The sequence below is a fragment of the Citrus clementina genome, unplaced genomic scaffold (genome assembly GCF_000493195.1).
Source record: "Citrus clementina cultivar Clemenules unplaced genomic scaffold, Citrus_clementina_v1.0 scaffold_4, whole genome shotgun sequence".
Classification (NCBI taxonomy): Eukaryota; Viridiplantae; Streptophyta; class Magnoliopsida; order Sapindales; family Rutaceae; genus Citrus; species Citrus x clementina.
In genome coordinates, this window is record NW_006262274.1 from 22,179,031 (window position 1) to 22,197,171 (window position 18,141).

The following is an 18,141-nucleotide window of genomic DNA, read 5'->3' on the forward strand; positions in this document are numbered from 1 at the left end:
AGGGTCCGGTTGATCAAACTAGTGATGTTGGAGACATGGTTTTGGATGATCTAGGTGTTGAGAGAGTTTTCACAGGCTCCAATTGCTTTGAATCTGCAGTGGAAGATTATCGGAATATGGCTGTGGGCTTCAAATCGCACTACTAACATTCCTTTCCAATTTGAAGAGGATTTTAGTTCCGATGGAAAACCTGTAGCTAATGCATATTTCTTATCTAATCCTGAGGTCACTAGAGGGCTTGAACTTAGCCTCGACTTCAGTGTTGTTAGCCCGCATGCCACTGGTTCAGAAAAAGATTTCACTTTAGTTACTGGTCGCAAGTATCGAAAAGAGACAGTCTCTCCATTAGCTTTTTCTTGCCTCCGTGGTGGTTCTTTTCTAAGGCTTTGTGCTTGTCTTGTCTTTGTTTGGTGTTTTTGGTCTCGTTGCTTTTTTATATCTTTTTTTTTGGTTGAATTGTTCATTGCCTTTAGCTTGGAGGTTTTGTTTCTTGAACCCCTCAAGATGCTTGGTTCTTGATCCCCTTAATATGTTCTTCATTTATTTTTATCAATCTACAAATAAGAGGGTTCGCCTAGCCACCACCCATTTCTTTTGGTAGTCTTTAGTTAAAAAAATGAAAAATCATCAGGTCATATCAAGTAGAGCCTTTATAATAAATCCATCTATTTCTTTTTCTGGAACCTCTACAAGCTGTATTAATAACAACATCATCCACCTATGTGCCTCCATCAAACACACGCATCTTAACTGTTGTCTGTTGACACTGCCAAATTTAATTTCAAGCTTAAAGGCATTCCCAAACGACCAACACCGTGAACCCTAAAGCCTAAAATCACTAAACACAAACGTCGAGCCACCCATTTTCAAATTTTTCAACCCAAGCATACGAAATACCAGATTAGTGCAAAAATGGCTTCAAGCAATTTTTTTTTAACAAAGAATATCCATTTATTTGAATTGATTATGACTAAAATGTCATTTTATCGTATTGCCTTCATTGACCGCCTGCAAATTTATACAGGAGAGAAAAGTGAAAATACATTCATAAGTTTGAAACTTTATCAAGCTAAGAACACGGTAAACTACGGGCAAGGATAATAAAAAGGGTCCGGCTGCATTATAAAGTTGAGCCACTCACCCCCGGCTTTAATTTCTTCCCTTAATTTAAATAAAATATTTATTGAATATTAGAGGAGATAAAATTTATTATATAAAATTTATAAATTTAATACTAATAATTATCTATTTATAAAATATTTTTATTATATTGTATTCATTTTGTGCATATATTACATGTGTGTATAATTACATAATAATTTCTTGGATCTAGGCCACTTTAGTTTCATTTGAGTAGACTATTATTTATGAGCCTGACTGACATGAAACCCAACTCATTTTATGCCTTGGATTTGGAGGCTGGAGCTCATCCTAGCAGTGGATTCGAAAATTAGAGAACTTTCACGAATCTAACTACTGATAATGTATTCAAGAATTTTCGCTGCTTTTTCTTTTTTGCATTTCTTTGTATTTAATGCTTTTTATTTGCTCATTATCCTTACTGTTAAGAAAATGTTAATGTCAAAGACAGTAAAAAAGAGCTAATAAGTGACCATAGGGAAAATAATGGTTTTATGTTGCATTTACTTGTCAGTAATCGGAATGAACTAAAATGAAAATGAGAATGGGGAATAGATTGTTTATTTGGGTTAGAGAAATCAAAATTGGAATGGGCTTAGATCTCATTGATGCGTTTATTTTATCTTAGAATCGAAATCAGAATGAGTTAAATTGTTTTAAGTTACTAAAACGTCCTTAGTTAATTATAATAATAACTATCATCGTCATCATTTGTGATTCTTATTATTATAAAAATGATTGTTAATAATAATAATAATAATATTAAAAATAATATCATTAATAATTTATTAAAATATCCTTTATTAATTATTGTCATTTGATGATGATGATAACAAAAAATAATAGTAATAATTAATAAATTAACAACAACAATTGAATTCCATAATAATAAATTTTTAGTTTTGTTTTTTTTTCAATTTATATTTTTTAATTTCCAAAGAGGGTATTTTGGTATATTTAAAGTGTAATGGGGTTAATGTTGTCATTTCAAGGAATGGGTTTCCCATTTCCAACCTCTCTCGGAATCACAACTCTAGCAATCAATTCAAAATTTATGTAGAGCCGGCAAAACTCATTTCCATTCCTAACCTTAATTTAGCAAGTAAATAAGTTATCCATTCCTAAACTCATTCTTAATTTAGCAAGTAAACACAACATTAATTGATTGATTTTACAAACTACATTCGTAGTTTATATGACATTTAGGCAAAGTGTACGGATTTAACTGTGAATTACCCTATGAATGAGTTGGGGTGGGTGTGATTACATCAAACTGGGGGTGGAAATATCAAACAGAACTTCCTATCACTCAATGAGGCCCATCAAATTTAACAAGGAGCCCATTAAATTTTTTTAGTCGTCTTTTTATTTACCAGTCTGTCTTTGTTTTGCTGGCAAGAAAAGCACGTGTGCAAGCGACCCAATAGGTGACGGTGAATTTAGTGAATGTTCCCTTACCAACTGGCCATCTGTCTCTTAGTGGGCTGATATATATAAGACAACACGAGGTGACACAAAGTCACAACCTTCACGTGTGGGGTGGGCCTTTCTGTGTGATCGCTCAAAAGAAAGGGAGAGACCAAATTTTGTGGTGCAAGTGATTTGGGTCTCTTTTTCTTGGCCTTGTATGTGTAGTGTGACAAATCAGAAATCAACAGATGACAGAACCTGTAATGCAAAAACATTTTAGGATGGGGGGGGGGGGTCATCCTATGTCTATGTCAACCTCTTTTATGGGCATCAACAGCTGCTGGTATGTTATCACATGGAGCCCAATTCTGCCCTCCACATCTGCTTTACCTTCTGCAAACTTTTGTTTCCCACCCTTGATGTTGGAGAAATTTTAGAGTGCATCAAAGCCTCTACATCTAATTAATATATGTATGTCGTGTATGTTTTTATATTGAAAAAAATTACGATATAATTGGTAGTTATATTTAATTGAACTACATGTGTCATGCATATATTAGTTGAACATAATACAATCGATAATTCTAAAATCTCTCTTTGTTGTCAAAAGTAATTTCTTATTTTTTCCAAGAAGAATGTTGGTCTAAGTAACTCACTCATAATTGAGATTTAATATTTTCTTAGTTAGTTTTTTTTTTTTTTTTTTGGAGCACACTGATTACTGATAGATGTATATTAGCATGCTATTGATATTTATAATAAAATATCTATTGAAATTACCTTAAATCAAATCTCTTATGGTGCAATCTATATTTTATCGAAAGAGTAAATAGTCCATATTATGAGACAAATTTATCATTACAAAATTATATTAATGAAAAAAAATTAGAGTAGGTAAGTATTCTAACTTAAAGAAACAATGAAAAATAGACACACACACACACATATTAAATTGATTACAAATAGCTTCCAGTAATCCTCCGTGTCCATGGTCCAAGCAGTTTTGGACAGCCGCGGCCCCCATGGGTGATCTAATGACTATTCATTGTACAATTTCAGCCACAAAGTCCTTTCTCAATAAAGATATCAAATAGATAACATATACTGTAAAGTTTTAACCTCGAATCAAAGAGAAAGAAAGAATTGGAAGACTCATTCCAGCAAGTGCCAGAGCCCTCCTTCTTTATTTATTTATTTATTTTTTTAATGTAAAGGTTGACCAAGACATAATCTAAATTTGGTGTTGATGATCCCCATAAGAATGGGACCTCCATGCATGATTACATTTATCTTTTCCGAAAGTGGGTTTATATGATCAAATATGCTTAGGTTTTTGCTTATAATATCAAAATATATATTAATCCATTGGGGTGAGGGACCGAAGACCTATCTGCAGAAAAGCAGTTTATAATCAAGGAGCTGGCTATGTTGGATCTGTATGTTACAGAATCTGTAACTTAGCCAGCTCCTATAATCAAACAAAGTATTAGAGAATTTTCAAATCAATGGTTCTATATCCTTTGAAGGGCACACTAGAGCGCAACAAGTACCATGGGAAAATTAACAGTAAAAATTAAAAAAAGAAAAAGTTTCACTGATATTGAATAATGTAATGATTGGACACTTTCAATTTCGATTCCAAAAGCCATCAAAGCTCAAGTCACATGACACGTATACTTAGGATCTCATCATGGAAGATTTAATTTTATCTTGACCGACCACCTAAGTAGTTAGTTACAAGGCATCTCATACACAACATGATACATATCCTTATGAACTTTATTAAAGTTGATAAGAACCCGCACCTGTTATTAAAAGAAGGGTCATGAAAAGATCGATTCACTGTTTTTCTTTTTCTTCCTTTTATTTTTTAATGGAGCTCTCTGAGATTGTGTAACGCTGGGTGCTAATTTAATACAACAACAATAATCTAGAACTTTGTGCTTGTGTCAGACAGTTTGTGGAGAGCAAAGGAAACGAAGAGTTTAGAATAAGCTTAAGAACATTATCATGTCTAAGATTTTAATCAGTGATTCGTTAAAACAACATGATTAAATTTGAATAGTACTATACATTTTAAATTTTTTATCTTAAGAAACTATCTCAAATGACATGATATTTATCAAGTGATTGCTTAGAATAATACAATTAATTCATTTAAATTTTTAATGAATCATCAACCAATAAATGAATGACATATCATTTGAGATGAAATTTTAAGATAAAAGATTTGGGATATCTATTATTATTCTTCAAATTTAGAGTCACTAAAAAATTATACGTGTGAATCGAGATTTAACTAAATTTTATTTAGTGTTTATCGTTTACGATCAAGTTAAATTCATTTTTTGGTAGAATTAATTTATAATTTTATGTGATATGTATTATCGTGTGTTGAGTAAAATATTAATCCGTGATTGATGATTACAAGACAAGAATAAGTAAATCTGAAGAATAAAATGAACATTTGGCGCCGCACACAAGTGGTTAAAGAAAATTAAATTCGGACGAAAAAGAAAAAACCATCAATCTTAAATCATTGCGAATCAAGTTGACATCTAAATTATTGGTAACACAAACAAACACATAGTAATTCTACCAATAATTAATATAAATTAAAGAATTGAATGTGAACTTTCCGGCAGCCAAACAGCAAAAGAGTGAATGTCAAGCCAACAGAAACAGTAAAAAGAAAAAGAAGATAATGTGTCTTTCTAGCCATGTATGACCATAAGCAGTTAAAAGGGGGAAGCAAATGATGATTGGATTACTGCTAATGATGGACAAAAACATAAGCTACCTCATACAAATCACTTTTTATTCATTTACTTACATCTCCGTTTCGGTCAATAATAAGCAAAAGCAGGGAACCCAATTGTCGTGTCACACTCATCTTGCCCATCCCATGCGCTGCACGCGAATCTTTGACAATGCATGGGGAGTTGGTGACTTAGGGATACGAGTTATATACAAATCCCATCATTTACCACCTACTAATTGTGATTTTCAAGCGTTTTAGCTTTTTACTCTTTGACTAATTTGCCAAGTAAATATAACTGTATCCGAAATCAACTAATGTACCCCATTAGGGTTTTTGCTTGGACCAACCAATGACTGGAGGTGGACACAAATCTGCAACGTGTGCAGGATTGATCAAAATCAGATTTTAATCAGCTGAAACACAAAGAGCCCACATGATGTATGAATACATGAGATGGGGTTACCACCTTGGAAAAGCTGAAAGTGGTTTTCGTTCAATTTCATGGTCCCTTTGTTAAAATTTAAGTCGGAATGTTACAATTCATAGACTCTGCAAATCTGGTTCAGTTTTGTGGGGGCGTTTGTCAATTTACATGCCCTCTAATACGGACAAAATCTCAAGACTCAAGACTTAAAAAGGATTATAAGAGACAAGACAGCGATCAAAGAAAATTAAAGCTACGCTTGTGACGTTTTGTTTATACTTTTTAGATTAATGTCTGGCAGCGGCAGCAACAGTGGCCCAACTGGCCTAATGCTGAATCATGTAATTTCAGTGTCCCTGCCTCTGTGGCGTCTTGTAGTTAATTTGTTGACTCCAAGAGAGAATTTATGAAAGGCATGGAGAGCTATTAAAGCAGTGCTGTGTGGTATATCTAAAGCTTTGATAAATCAGTATCAATACAGGAAGCAGATGTCAGAATATGCATGATTCATATCTCTATTCTGCTTGATTTTTATTTGATAATTTTGTATTACTAGTGATATATGCATGCTATAATTGGTATCATTATAAATGTACGAGATTGGCATACCGAATATTGCGTGATGATGCTGTCTCTAATACTAGCCACAATTTCTTTTGAATTGAAACTAATGGCAAGCTTGCGAATGAACAGAGATATATAGAAGAAGTAGATAATCAACTGTATAATGCATTATGCATGTATCCAATGCATTAGTTTTGCTTTGTATACGTTTCCTTGGTTGCAATAATTTCAATTTGAATCTCAAGCTGGCAATGTTTCGGCCAGCAGTATCAGCATATCTTTATATCACAGTGATTAAGCCCAAAAGAGGCCAAAATCCAAACGGAACAGTTAACCATTTTAGGGTCGTGGCCGTCACCATTCAATAATGTAAACATTACAGAAGATTCTCAGTCCCTTCTACAACTTTTTAAAGGGCGTTTTTCCTGTTATAGATCTGTAATTAAGTATATCTCAAAATCATTTTTAATGAAAAAATAAAAGCATATCGATCTCCGGAAGATTGTATGGTCCTGAAAATTTTGCTTTATCCATCATGATACAAGTACCTTAAGATCTAACATGATCTAGCCCAGGAGATTATGAAATTTTGACCTGTTATAGATCCATAACAATCTTTGATCTACTTGTAGACAATATCACATAGTGTCGCTTGATTTTATTATTCTTTTATGCTGTAAGTTTGGTGTAACGCATTAAGCTTAAAATAGATGCTTCAACTTGATTCTTGTATTGCCCACATGGGTTTGCTCAAGTGATTTTTAAATAATTTTATTTGGGTGGCCACGAGAGTTTGAATCTCAAATGTCGTAAGTGACCCAACTAAATGCATTAATCAATTTCAACTCTACGCATTTCAGCACAGTCTCACTCTCTAAAAGATAATTGGTTTAGACATTGTTCACTCTTAATTTTTGAAATGAATAACAATAAGGGAATTGATTCTTTTGTTATTAACCACTCTTTGATCAAGTGGTGAACTCCAACTTTATTATTGAGATGGAGGGTTTGAGTCTTCTGTATTTTTTAGAAGTAGATTTTATAAGTCATTGTAAAATTTATGGTGCAACTATTAGTCAATTTGTAATATAATATTAGGAAAAAAAGAGAGGAGAGAATACGATTCTAGTATCATTCTTGTGTGACGCATAAACAAAATTAATATATGATTAGTTTTAAGTGGTATGCATACAATGTAAACAATAAATTGTGTCGTATTTCAAATTCATCCATACTATGTTTGCTATTGAATGAATAATTTTTTGTTTTTTTTAACATTCATGGTATTGAAGTTACTGGTTATGATGGCAGTTAGCTCAGCTGATAATATCTCTCAAATGGTACAAATCAATTCGTGATTTTAACTCAGCTAAGACACATGCTTTATTAAAAAAATAATTAAATAATTACAACGATATTGGTTACATTTTGTCAAAATACGATTACATTCATGTGATACATGCAACCTGTAAAGGGTCCAAAATAAAAGAGAGCAAGATACAAGGGACCCACATAGCGGGCCCAAGAGGGCCCTTTGAAAAAGGCCACTGTCGGTTGGCCGCCCCGATGGGTGGCACTGAGAAGGACCATTTACCATTACATTGCCCACCATTTCAATTGTGGATTGCCCATTTTTCACGTAGTGTTGACATCAAAATTTCGCCCACTCACTCAATTCACAATTACCCTCGCTTCGCTGCTGAAATTTCAATATTGCCACTTGCCTTACTTCAAGGTTGGTGCTGATCGAGCCTCGACGTAATTGGGTGCCATTTTCCCTTGTGATCGTGTCGAGAATTGGTGTGACATAAACTGATTGTGGTGCCGTACCGCATTTGTTCCATTTTAGAGGAAAGAGAATATATATATATATATATATATATATATATATATATATATATATATATATATATTAATAATAATTTTTTTGTACACAAATGACATGCTTAGGAGTCTGAATTGAAGTGTGCTTCTGTTTCATTGATTAGATGAATTGATTAACTACGTCCTTTTCCAAGAATTTAATTAATTACATGAATGAATGAATAAAAAAAAAATTAAGATCGTTACAAGTGATTTTTCTTGTTTCCCCCCTACTTCCGTTTTGATGATGAATGAAATGAGTGCTTTGACAGCTTGAGGATTAGCCTTATCACTCCATGCTGTTTGCTTTCCAAATCTTTAATAAGGTTTAAGAGATAATCGACGTATTATAAGCTGGAAAAGTAACCATTTCATCATTTAATGATGTAGACAAACAAATTTGGGCTAGAGAGTCCAAGTTGGCTCACAATTAACGTGAGATTTACCTCTCTTGATTAAGCAACGAGAATTTCATTTCCCTATTTGCATAGTTTATCTAATGGTTATAAGTATTTATTTAATCTTATAAACTCTTATCATAATTTTTATTATTATTTGATTATCTTTTTAGTAGTGCCTTTAGAGCATAAATAAACTATTTTGTCTCTACTAGTAAAATCTCAAATTTTAGATTTTTTTTAAGAGTAGATGTTGAAAAGATTTTTTTTAAATATTAAAATATCTAAAATATCATCTACTTAGTTGACAATTTTATTTTATTATCTTCGTAACATAATTTTTTTTAAAATTACCTATTAAAATAATTTCATAGATTTTTTATAAAAATTCTCATTAACAACCAAACAACTAAAATTTTTTAAATAAAAATTCTACTGTCAAAATTTTAACTGAAATAAACTATACTTAAAAAACTGTACCAAATAAAGCCTTAATCTCGAACATATATCATATTATATGATAGCAGAACTTTAGATTAAAAATATCCTCTTAAATCTTAGTTCTTAAAGACATATCTTTGTGAGAACACCTGTAACTTTCAAGATGGTTGTGATATTCGCAACTTCATCTCTCCTGATTGTCCAATGGAGCCCAGTTTCCCATCAATCTCAGCCGTAATGATGAAAGTCATCGTTAAGTATTCAGACAAATTAAACGAAGCAAAATAATGATGATAAAGAAAATAAAATAAGAGAAGTATAATTATTTTTATTTTGTTTGTTTGTTTGTTTGTTTTTTTTTTTTTTTTTTAAGTAAACCTTGAGAATCCAATGCAAAACATATTGACTATGACCTTTAACTGCCTGATAATAAAAGTCACAGCTTAGCAGCATTTCATTAATGAAACTTTATACCAAAATTTTCTCTTGCATTACATTAGTCTAATATCAACTGCTGCATGGTACGTTTAGTGCTTCTTCGTTTTCACACCAATAGTATGCAAATGTGGTCACGGTGCTCGTGGACCATTTTGCAATTAATACAACACTAGGACATTTTCGATATTTTGGGGAATCGACAAGGGCAATATTTGCTTGCTGCCCACTACGTAATCTATCTATAAATATACGGCCATAGGTGATAGTGATACACAAATCCTATTCCACCTTTTAGCATCCCTTTACTTTTTTTGGAGGGGGGGGGGGGGGAGGGGGGATGGGGGGGTTATAAAATCTTTAAAGGTATATGTAGTATAATTTAGAAAGGAAAATACTTTTGAAAAAAATATTATTATTGATTTCTCTTCCTAATATTAACTTTTTGATATTAATATGGAATCGAGAGGTGTACGATGTTGCATATAAAATAAAATAAAATAAAATAGTTTTAAGTGTTTTGACTAAAATAATCAAGAAGAGGAGGAGGGCACGGTAATAAAAATGGTGTGGCAATGATGAGAAAGAGGGAGACACAAGTGGGCGCAGGATAAGCACGTGGGCGACGCCCGCTTTCATATTTCAAGCTGGGATGGCATTTGCATTAAGCCCATTGAACCACATTCTTGTTCAAGTTTTTAACACTAAACATATCTTTTTATTTTTCTTTCAAAAGAAAAAAGAAAAGAAAGTTGATACATACATGTAGTACATGATACCTACAGTTTTGTTATCTCAAGTTTAAAACTCTTGGTGAATGATTGCAGAAAGCTAGCGTTAGATTTGAGGTTGCTCTTCCTGAGAACTAGCCTTTTTGGTTTTATCATGTATTAATGTTGTGACTTGTGTGTAATCTAGCTTCTAGAGCCAAGTGGATTCATTCTTATTATTAGGAGGGGATTTTGCCTCTTTGTTTGCATGTCCAGATCAGATGGGTTCGGTCAAATGACATAGACTTTGGAGTGTTTGATCTTCTCTGGGTTTTCTGTCACTTGGACTATTTATGCTATAAATTTTCTTTATATTAAACTCTAAAAGAGTGACATGTTATGTTATATTATTGCTGTTGTACCCACAAGAAAAAACTCTTGGTATTCATTTCTCCTTCAGCATCCTCTCTCCTCCATCAAAATTCTATCCTACTTATTTATTTGAGTTTTCTGAGTTCTGAATTTTTGGTCAGGGCCTGGAGAACATCATTTTGGCTGGCTGCTGGATAGACTTTTTCTTTGGGGCGGCTTTTAATAGGTTATGAATGAAGTTGGCTTATCTGAGTCCTTCTGAGCATTTGGTTAAGATATAAACTTAAGCAAGAGAAGAAAGAGCAGAAGAATCAGTCATGAAGTTCATGAAACTTGGATCTCGGCCTGATACCTTCTACACTTCTGAGGCTGTAAGGTGAGAAAAACATCACTTATTCAAACATGACGCTTTCTTGAATGAATATGTTATTTTTCTTTTCTCTCTCTCTTTTTTTTTTTTTTTCCAGAGAAAGTACAAACAATTTCTTTTCTGAATGCAGGTCAATCTCCTCTGAAGTCTCTAGTGATCTCATAATTCAAGTGAAAGGAACTAGATACTTGCTTCACAAGGTAAAATTAGGGATATTGATATCAGTCGTTTTTAGATTATGATTTTTAGGCTTTATTTTGATTGATTTTTATTTTATTTTTTGAATGTCATTCCTATGCATGCAGTTTCCTCTGTTGTCCAAGTGTTTGCGGCTGCAGAGGCTATGTTCTGAGTCCCCTGAATCCTCACAACACCAGATAGTCCAACTCCCTGATTTCCCTGGCGGTGTCGACGCATTTGAACTCTGTGCAAAGTTTTGTTATGGAATTACAATCACTCTCAGTGCCTACAATATCGTAGCTGCAAGATGTGCTGCCGAATATTTGCAGATGACAGAGGATGTTGAGAAGGGGAACTTGATATACAAGATTGAGGTTTTCTTCAATTCATGCATCCTTCATGGGTGGAGAGATTCCATTGTGACTCTACAAAGCACTAAAGCTTTTCCTTTATGGTCTGAGGATCTTGGAATCACGAGCAGATGCATTGAAGCAATTGCTTCTAAAGTTTTAACTCACCCCTCAAAGGTGAGCTTATCACATAGTTACTCTAGGAGGGGAAGGGATGATATATCTTGTAATGGTGCGGAGAGCCAAAGGCACAAAGCATCAACCAAAGGCTGGTGGGCTGAAGATATGGCAGAATTAGGCATAGACCTTTATTGGAGAACCATGATAGCAATTAAATCTGGTGGAAAGATCCCCTCAAATCTTGTAGGCGAGGCACTGAAAATTTATGCATCTCGATGGCTACCTAACATATCGAGAAATGGACGTATCAATAATCACGAAGCATCAGACTCGGATTCAGATTCAGCCACTGAAGTAACATCAAAGCATAGGCTACTTTTGGAATCAATAATAAGCTTGCTTCCGGCAGAGAAAGGTTCAGTTTCTTGTAGCTTCTTGCTTAAACTCCTAAAGGCAGCCAATATTCTTAATGCTTCCTCTTCTTCAAAGATGGAACTGGCTAGAAGAGTTGCACTTCAATTAGAGGAGGCAACCGTCAGTGACTTGTTGATACCTTGTCTATCATACACAAGTGATACTTTGTATGATGTAGACATAGTGATGACAATATTGGAACAGTTCACGTTACAGGGGCAGAGTCCCCCAACTAGCCCGCCAAGGTCCAAGCTGGGATTTGAAAGGAGAAGGTCCCGGTCAGCGGAAAATATTAATTTTGAGTTACAAGAGAGTAGGAGATCTTCTTCAGCATCTCATGGTTCCAAACTCAAGGTGGCAAAGCTTGTGGATGGATATCTTCAAGAGATTGCCAAAGATGTTAATTTGCCACTGTCAAAGTTCATTACAATTGCTGAGTCTGTACCAGAATTCTCGAGGCTTGATCATGATGATCTCTACAGAGCTATTGACATTTATCTCAAGGTAAACAACGAATTGGCGTCAATTGTTTTCAAAATTTTACCTTAAACTCACCTTTCTAGTTGCCTAAAAATGTTTAGACAAATTTCGTTATCATGTTTTAGGATGTGGGTCACCATTAGCGGTAGCTAACCAACTCCTTGACCTTAGAATCTTGTCTTGTCTGCAATTTATTGGCAGTTGGGATGTGACTGACCTAACAAAATTAGCTTGAATGAAGTCTAGAGCATGTGAATATAGATGTATATTTAGACTTCTTGTTGGTTGAGAGTTTTCTTGCTGTACAATCTACAGTCGTTTTAAGTCAGAATAAAACTAGAATCCTCCTAAGTTTTCAATATGGAGTTAAAAGTCCACGGTCCACACAGATATATCTGCAGTGTGACCGGACCTTGCACCTTTGACATGTTTCCTTTTTCATACGGCATGAATTATTCACATTTCTTTGAATTACGGGGTCAAAATGAGATATTAAAAAAGAAATTACATGGACCATGCAGGCACATCCGGACCTAAACAAGTGTGAAAGGAAAAGATTGTGCCGAATTCTAGACTGCAAAAAATTATCTATGGAGGCCTGCATGCATGCCGCAAGAAATGAGTTACTCCCATTAAGGGTGGTGGTCCAAGTTCTATTCTTTGAGCAAGCTCGGGCCACAATGGCCGGTGGCAAAATGACTGAGCTGCCTAGCAACATCAAGGCACTGCTAGCGGGGCATGGCATTGACCCGTCAAGGCCTCCACCGCCATTAAGCACCACTAGTACCATTCCAGGGGATGATCAATGGAGCATCCCAGGGCTTAAATCTCCAAAATCAAAGCTTTCAACTTTACGAATGAAACTAGCTGAAGATGATGAATTAGATGAAAATGATTTGCACCCAGATGGAATGGGAAGAACTTCCAAATTTAAGGCTTTCTGTGCTCTTCCTGCACGACCCAAAAAAATGTTCAGTAAGTTGTTATCAATCAATAGAAGTTCCAGTGAAAAGAATTGAGTGACTTATGCTTGTTTTCGAGTTGGGGCTGGTAGGGTAACTAATACTCTTGTTTTTTGTACTTTAAGAAATGGCCTTGTAATTTTTAGCTTAAAAACAAAGAATATCAAAGTGCATTGTCGATGTAACCTGTTAGATTACTGTCTCAAATTCCTTGTGTTATTTGGACTACTCATCTGCCATTGGAGAATAAGATTATAATTTTCAGAACGTGAGAGGAAATTCTGTGTGTGATGTGAATGGATCTCAATTCTGAAACTTGAGAATAGTTGCAACCGAGTCACTGTGGGACCACAAGTGGCATTTGTCTAGAAATCTGCAACACCTGATTCTGTCACTTTGTTGCAGATTATTGGATCCTCAGATGATAAAAAAAGTCATTGGTAATTTGGGTTTCTGACAGTTTGCAGCGCTGTGATACTGGAAAGCTTTTTGTCTTGTGCCTTTGTCTTGAGGTAATCATTTCAGCTGCCTTGTAAATTCCATCGAATTATGAGCAAATTAGGCCTTGGCGTTTGGGCAGATCAGAGATCTGCTGATTCTGACTTCTGGGTGGCTGGAAAATTCTTTTGTCACCCATGATTGTGCCAATCTTGTCAGCAAAGAAAATGATAATGGTATCAAAATGCGACATCTGAAAAATACAGATATACAGAAGTTTAACACATGCTGGTATGGCAAGTCATTCCATTTATTATCATAATTATGCACCATCAAAAATAAACTGGAACTGGAAATGCTGATTTGCTAAAAAGTTTAGGCAACTTCACTTAGAATAACCGATCCATCAAGTTGGACACTTCTGATGTGTTTACAACCATAAGGGTCAACTATTATATCTTTGTTCCATATTCTTTGGTACTTTTGAGAGGAATATTCCTATAGAATATGGTGACTCCTTTTAAATTTCTTCACTTAGCTTTCGTTCTGTTTAGAATGATTTACATATACGGTTGAATTTTGAAGCATTGATGAAGACATTTTACTGCTGTGTTCGCTTGAATTTTGATACAACTCGGTGCAGTCTGAAACATAATGTCGTCATTATTTGTTTTAATGGAAAGTACGCATAGGCGTGAGCTGAGTCCTTCAACATATATAGGTTAGTTACTCAGCATAGTCAGCGACTCATCATAGGCTTTCGCTTTTGACTGTAAAGTTAGAACTATCTTCTAGCAGCTGCAAGGATTTTTTTTTGCAATATTCAACTCCATTTACACCTCCAACTTTTCCCTCAAATCCTTACTGCTAAAAATAATAATGTTAGATTTCTCTTAACATTTAAATCTTAATTTAAGTCCCAATTAATATGGTATTTATTTATTTAATAGTGATTAAATAATCTTATAAACTATGAACTTTTAAATAATCTTATAAACTATGAATTTATCATCCAATAGATGAGTGACACGTAACATTGAAGTTTAAATTAGACGTTAAATATTGGGATTTTAACATTATTATTTGTTTTATTTTCAATTTTTTTTAAAGTAATCTCAAATTTATGTCGTTAAATCGTATCCAAGTACTATACATTTCCAATATCTATGACTAAATTATCTCTAATCAGACATTAGTGGCCATTTATCATTTGCAGGTGTCGGGTCTAAACTTGTGGTAGCTCAAATATTATCATGTCAATCAATTTTTAACATCATTGAAGAAATAAAATTGCCTGGATCATCTTAGATCTTAGATCCTATTGGATTTATACGGCTGACAGCTGAGTCCAAGGTTTGTTTGGTATTGTGATTGGAAAAAGTTGTCGTATGTTAATTTTATTGTATTCTTATATCATGAAAAAAAATAATTTTTTTTATTTTTTCAAAATTATTATTTAAAAATCATATTTACCCCATAATACAGCTATTATGTCACTTCATTTTAGTATCAAATAGGGCCTAATTATCAAGGAAATCTTCCCATGAAAGATATACTAATTAAGCCAAGACATGTTTACTTGCAATTCTTCTTCTGCCTTACAAGATCCTAAGATTAGTACCTTCGTTAGCTGCACCTAATGAACAGGGCTTAACCAGACAGCCGGTTAGTTATACTATATTTACACCCCGAAAAAAACTGATAATTACCTTCAAGCAATTGATTACATTACATCGCACAAGCAGTGTTACAACTTACACGCATTCATAAAACGGAGTAGAATTAATAGAAGATATTAACAGGATTAAAGCAGAAACTATAGAACATCATCATACAGAAGCAATGTAACAAAGATATGAGAAGCAGGGTGATTAACGATCAGATTTGACATATATACAGAACATAATATCGTAAAAACAATCACTGAGCCTCAATGGTGTTTGCATTACTGGTAGCATCAGCCTTAGAGGTGGAGTCTTTCGAGTCAATGCTTTTAGTCCGCTGGAGACTCGGGGCCCGGTGAAGCCTGCACCTGAAGGAACCTGCATGTGTGGTAGGCGAGCATAAGCAAATAAAGCAATTGCTCTTGGCTGAACTTGGTTGTCTTGTTAGCCCCGATGTTGGAGATACCATTTCAGTTTCTTGTGGAGTCTCCACCTTCATATAATTTTTGTTGCTCATATGTTCGCTATCCATTCAATTTTCTTCCCTTAAACTTTCCCCCCCTGCAAGAGCTAATTCACGGATCATGTTGTGTACCCACAAAATGCAAAACGAAACAATAATAGTTTGTAATTCGATTAGAAATTGTTACCTTTGGACTTTGGTGATGTTCTTGATTGACCCAGAAAGCACACCACAAAAATGAAGATCAAGTAAGAGAAAGAGATGACATTGGGAATGGCTAAAAATGACAATATGCTTTATCTATTTCTCTATCACGGGAATAATAATCGATTCCATTAACGTCCCACCTAGATATATCACTTTTGTTGTGAATGCCTCAACCACTCCCCCCAATTAGAGAAACCCATCATATCAATATGACCCCATTACGTTTTGTATAATTTGATCTCTTCTTTTTGGGCATGCACTTGAATCATGAGGTGCCATACCATGCTTGTGAAAAATCTTTAAAAGGGTCCCCCATTATCATGGCAGACGTTCTCGTGGGCGTCATTTTTGCTCTATCGCTTCTTCCACCAATTCATATTTATCAATTACTATTTTAATTAAGGACGAATTATATATATATATATATATATTTTTTTTCCCCTTGCCTTTTTTTCCCTCTTTAAATTAATATGAGGAAGAAAATTCACATGCATCATCATACAAGGACATCACACTTTTGACCGTTCTTTAATTATTTATATCGTGGAAATTGGAAGAGGATTGATGTAGAACATCCTTTAAGTAGGCAGAATTTGGATAAACGAAGTTATATGTGGGGTATAATAATTAATAATCCCATCTAGTCCCGTTTCGAATTGTTTTTAGAAGACTCAAATGTGATTTTTAAAATTTAAAATTAATTTTATATTTTATTTTATTTTTTAAGAAATAACTTCTAGCAAAATCATTATATCTTACAATAAATTTTGAAGAGTGGGGAACAATAGTTTTTAAAAATTTAATTTTGAGAATTATTTTTATACTTAATACAATTCTATATATATCCTTACATATATTATAAAAATCTAAAATTATACTTATTAATTAGGAAATAAAATTAGTAACTTTAGAGTGATTATTATTTTTATCAATTATATTGAGATAACAAAATACAAAATAAAATTAATAACATAAAATATTTATTTTAATTATAAATTATTATATGTGCACAAACAAAATATTTTATATACATGTTTATAAATGTTTGAATAAATTTAATTTAATATTATATCTAATTTAATCATTTATATTCTTACAATAGTTTAATAATAAGATTTACTAAATGCATAGACAACTTTTAAAATTAGTAGCACTTTTAAAATTAAATTTTAGTAAATATTTAACTAATTCTCCTTATAACTAGTTATTTCTACAACGCAACTAATAATAATTATTTTAAAAATTACAGTATTATCAAATTAATCCTAAAATTGATTGAAGGGTGTTTTATTTGTTTATTATTTATTTTTATTAATATGACCAAAAAGGCCTTGTCACGAGCTGGACTCAAACAAGCACCTCTGGGAGCAAAACAAAAGACATACCCAGCGAACAACCTTTTTATAAAATTTGTGCAATATTAATGAAAGGAAAAAAAAAAGGTCCACCATAAGGGGGCCCACTGGATGTGATTTTCGGTTGATTACCCCACGCAAGAGATAACTACATGGTGGCATCCCACAAGGCAATAACTTTTGAATATGTGTCAAAAGATTTCAACGACAGACTGGAATCCGACCCAGCTCAATAATGTTTCAAGAATTCTAGAACTGCATTTTTTTTAATTTAATCCATGCGTGCGTGGCCTGGGCTCTAAACGCAGCTTGTTGCTCTCGATGAAATTTAAGGCAGACAATAACAGTGGGCCGACAAAGAGACTTCAAACACCCAGTGGGCTAGCAATTAAAAAGATCATGAATCCAATCCAATAATATCTGCAGACCCAACCACAAAAGCCCAATATGTCCTTTTGTTTGTAATGGACACGTCCTTTTTCTTGAAAAAGAAAAAGAAAAAGAAAAAATTGTACCCAACTCTGATTAGATAAATAGACTTAGCAATTTCACCACAAAAAAGTACGAGTGGGTCTTGGCACTTGTTACTGCCTTGCCAAACCAACAGAAAAATATGGTAG

At 33.8% G+C, this 18,141-nt stretch overlaps 1 protein-coding gene across 2 annotated transcripts; it reads left to right on the forward strand.

Annotated features, from left to right (window-relative positions):
- Window positions 1–10,156: 10,156 nt before the first annotated feature.
- Window positions 10,157–13,665, forward strand: LOC18043695 (BTB/POZ domain-containing protein At1g67900). 2 transcript variants are annotated; one of them, XM_006438193.2, is made up of 5 exons: window positions 10,157–10,284; window positions 10,680–10,894; window positions 11,019–11,088; window positions 11,194–12,456; window positions 12,954–13,665. In XM_006438193.2, exons 2-5 carry the CDS (start codon window positions 10,836–10,838, stop codon window positions 13,449–13,451), a joined length of 1,890 nt encoding a protein of 629 aa, XP_006438256.1. In that variant the 5' UTR covers window positions 10,157–10,284; window positions 10,680–10,835; the 3' UTR covers window positions 13,452–13,665. The 2 variants fall into 2 exon arrangements, with proteins under 2 accessions (XP_006438256.1, XP_006438257.1); XM_006438194.2 differs by lacking the exon at window positions 10,157–10,284 and adding an exon at window positions 10,303–10,587.
- The last annotated feature ends 4,476 nt before the right edge of the window (window positions 13,666–18,141 follow it).

Coding starts and splice junctions, on each gene's coding strand:
- LOC18043695 (XM_006438193.2), top strand. CDS start 10,836: ATGAAGTTCATGAAACTTGGATCTCGGCCTGATACCTTCTACACTTCT. Junction 10,895..11,018: donor TACACTTCTGAGGCTGTAAG/GTGAGAAAAACA, acceptor TTCTGAATGCAG/GTCAATCTCCTCTGAAGTCT. Junction 12,457..12,953: donor CTATTGACATTTATCTCAAG/GTAAACAACGAA, acceptor TGGACCATGCAG/GCACATCCGGACCTAAACAA.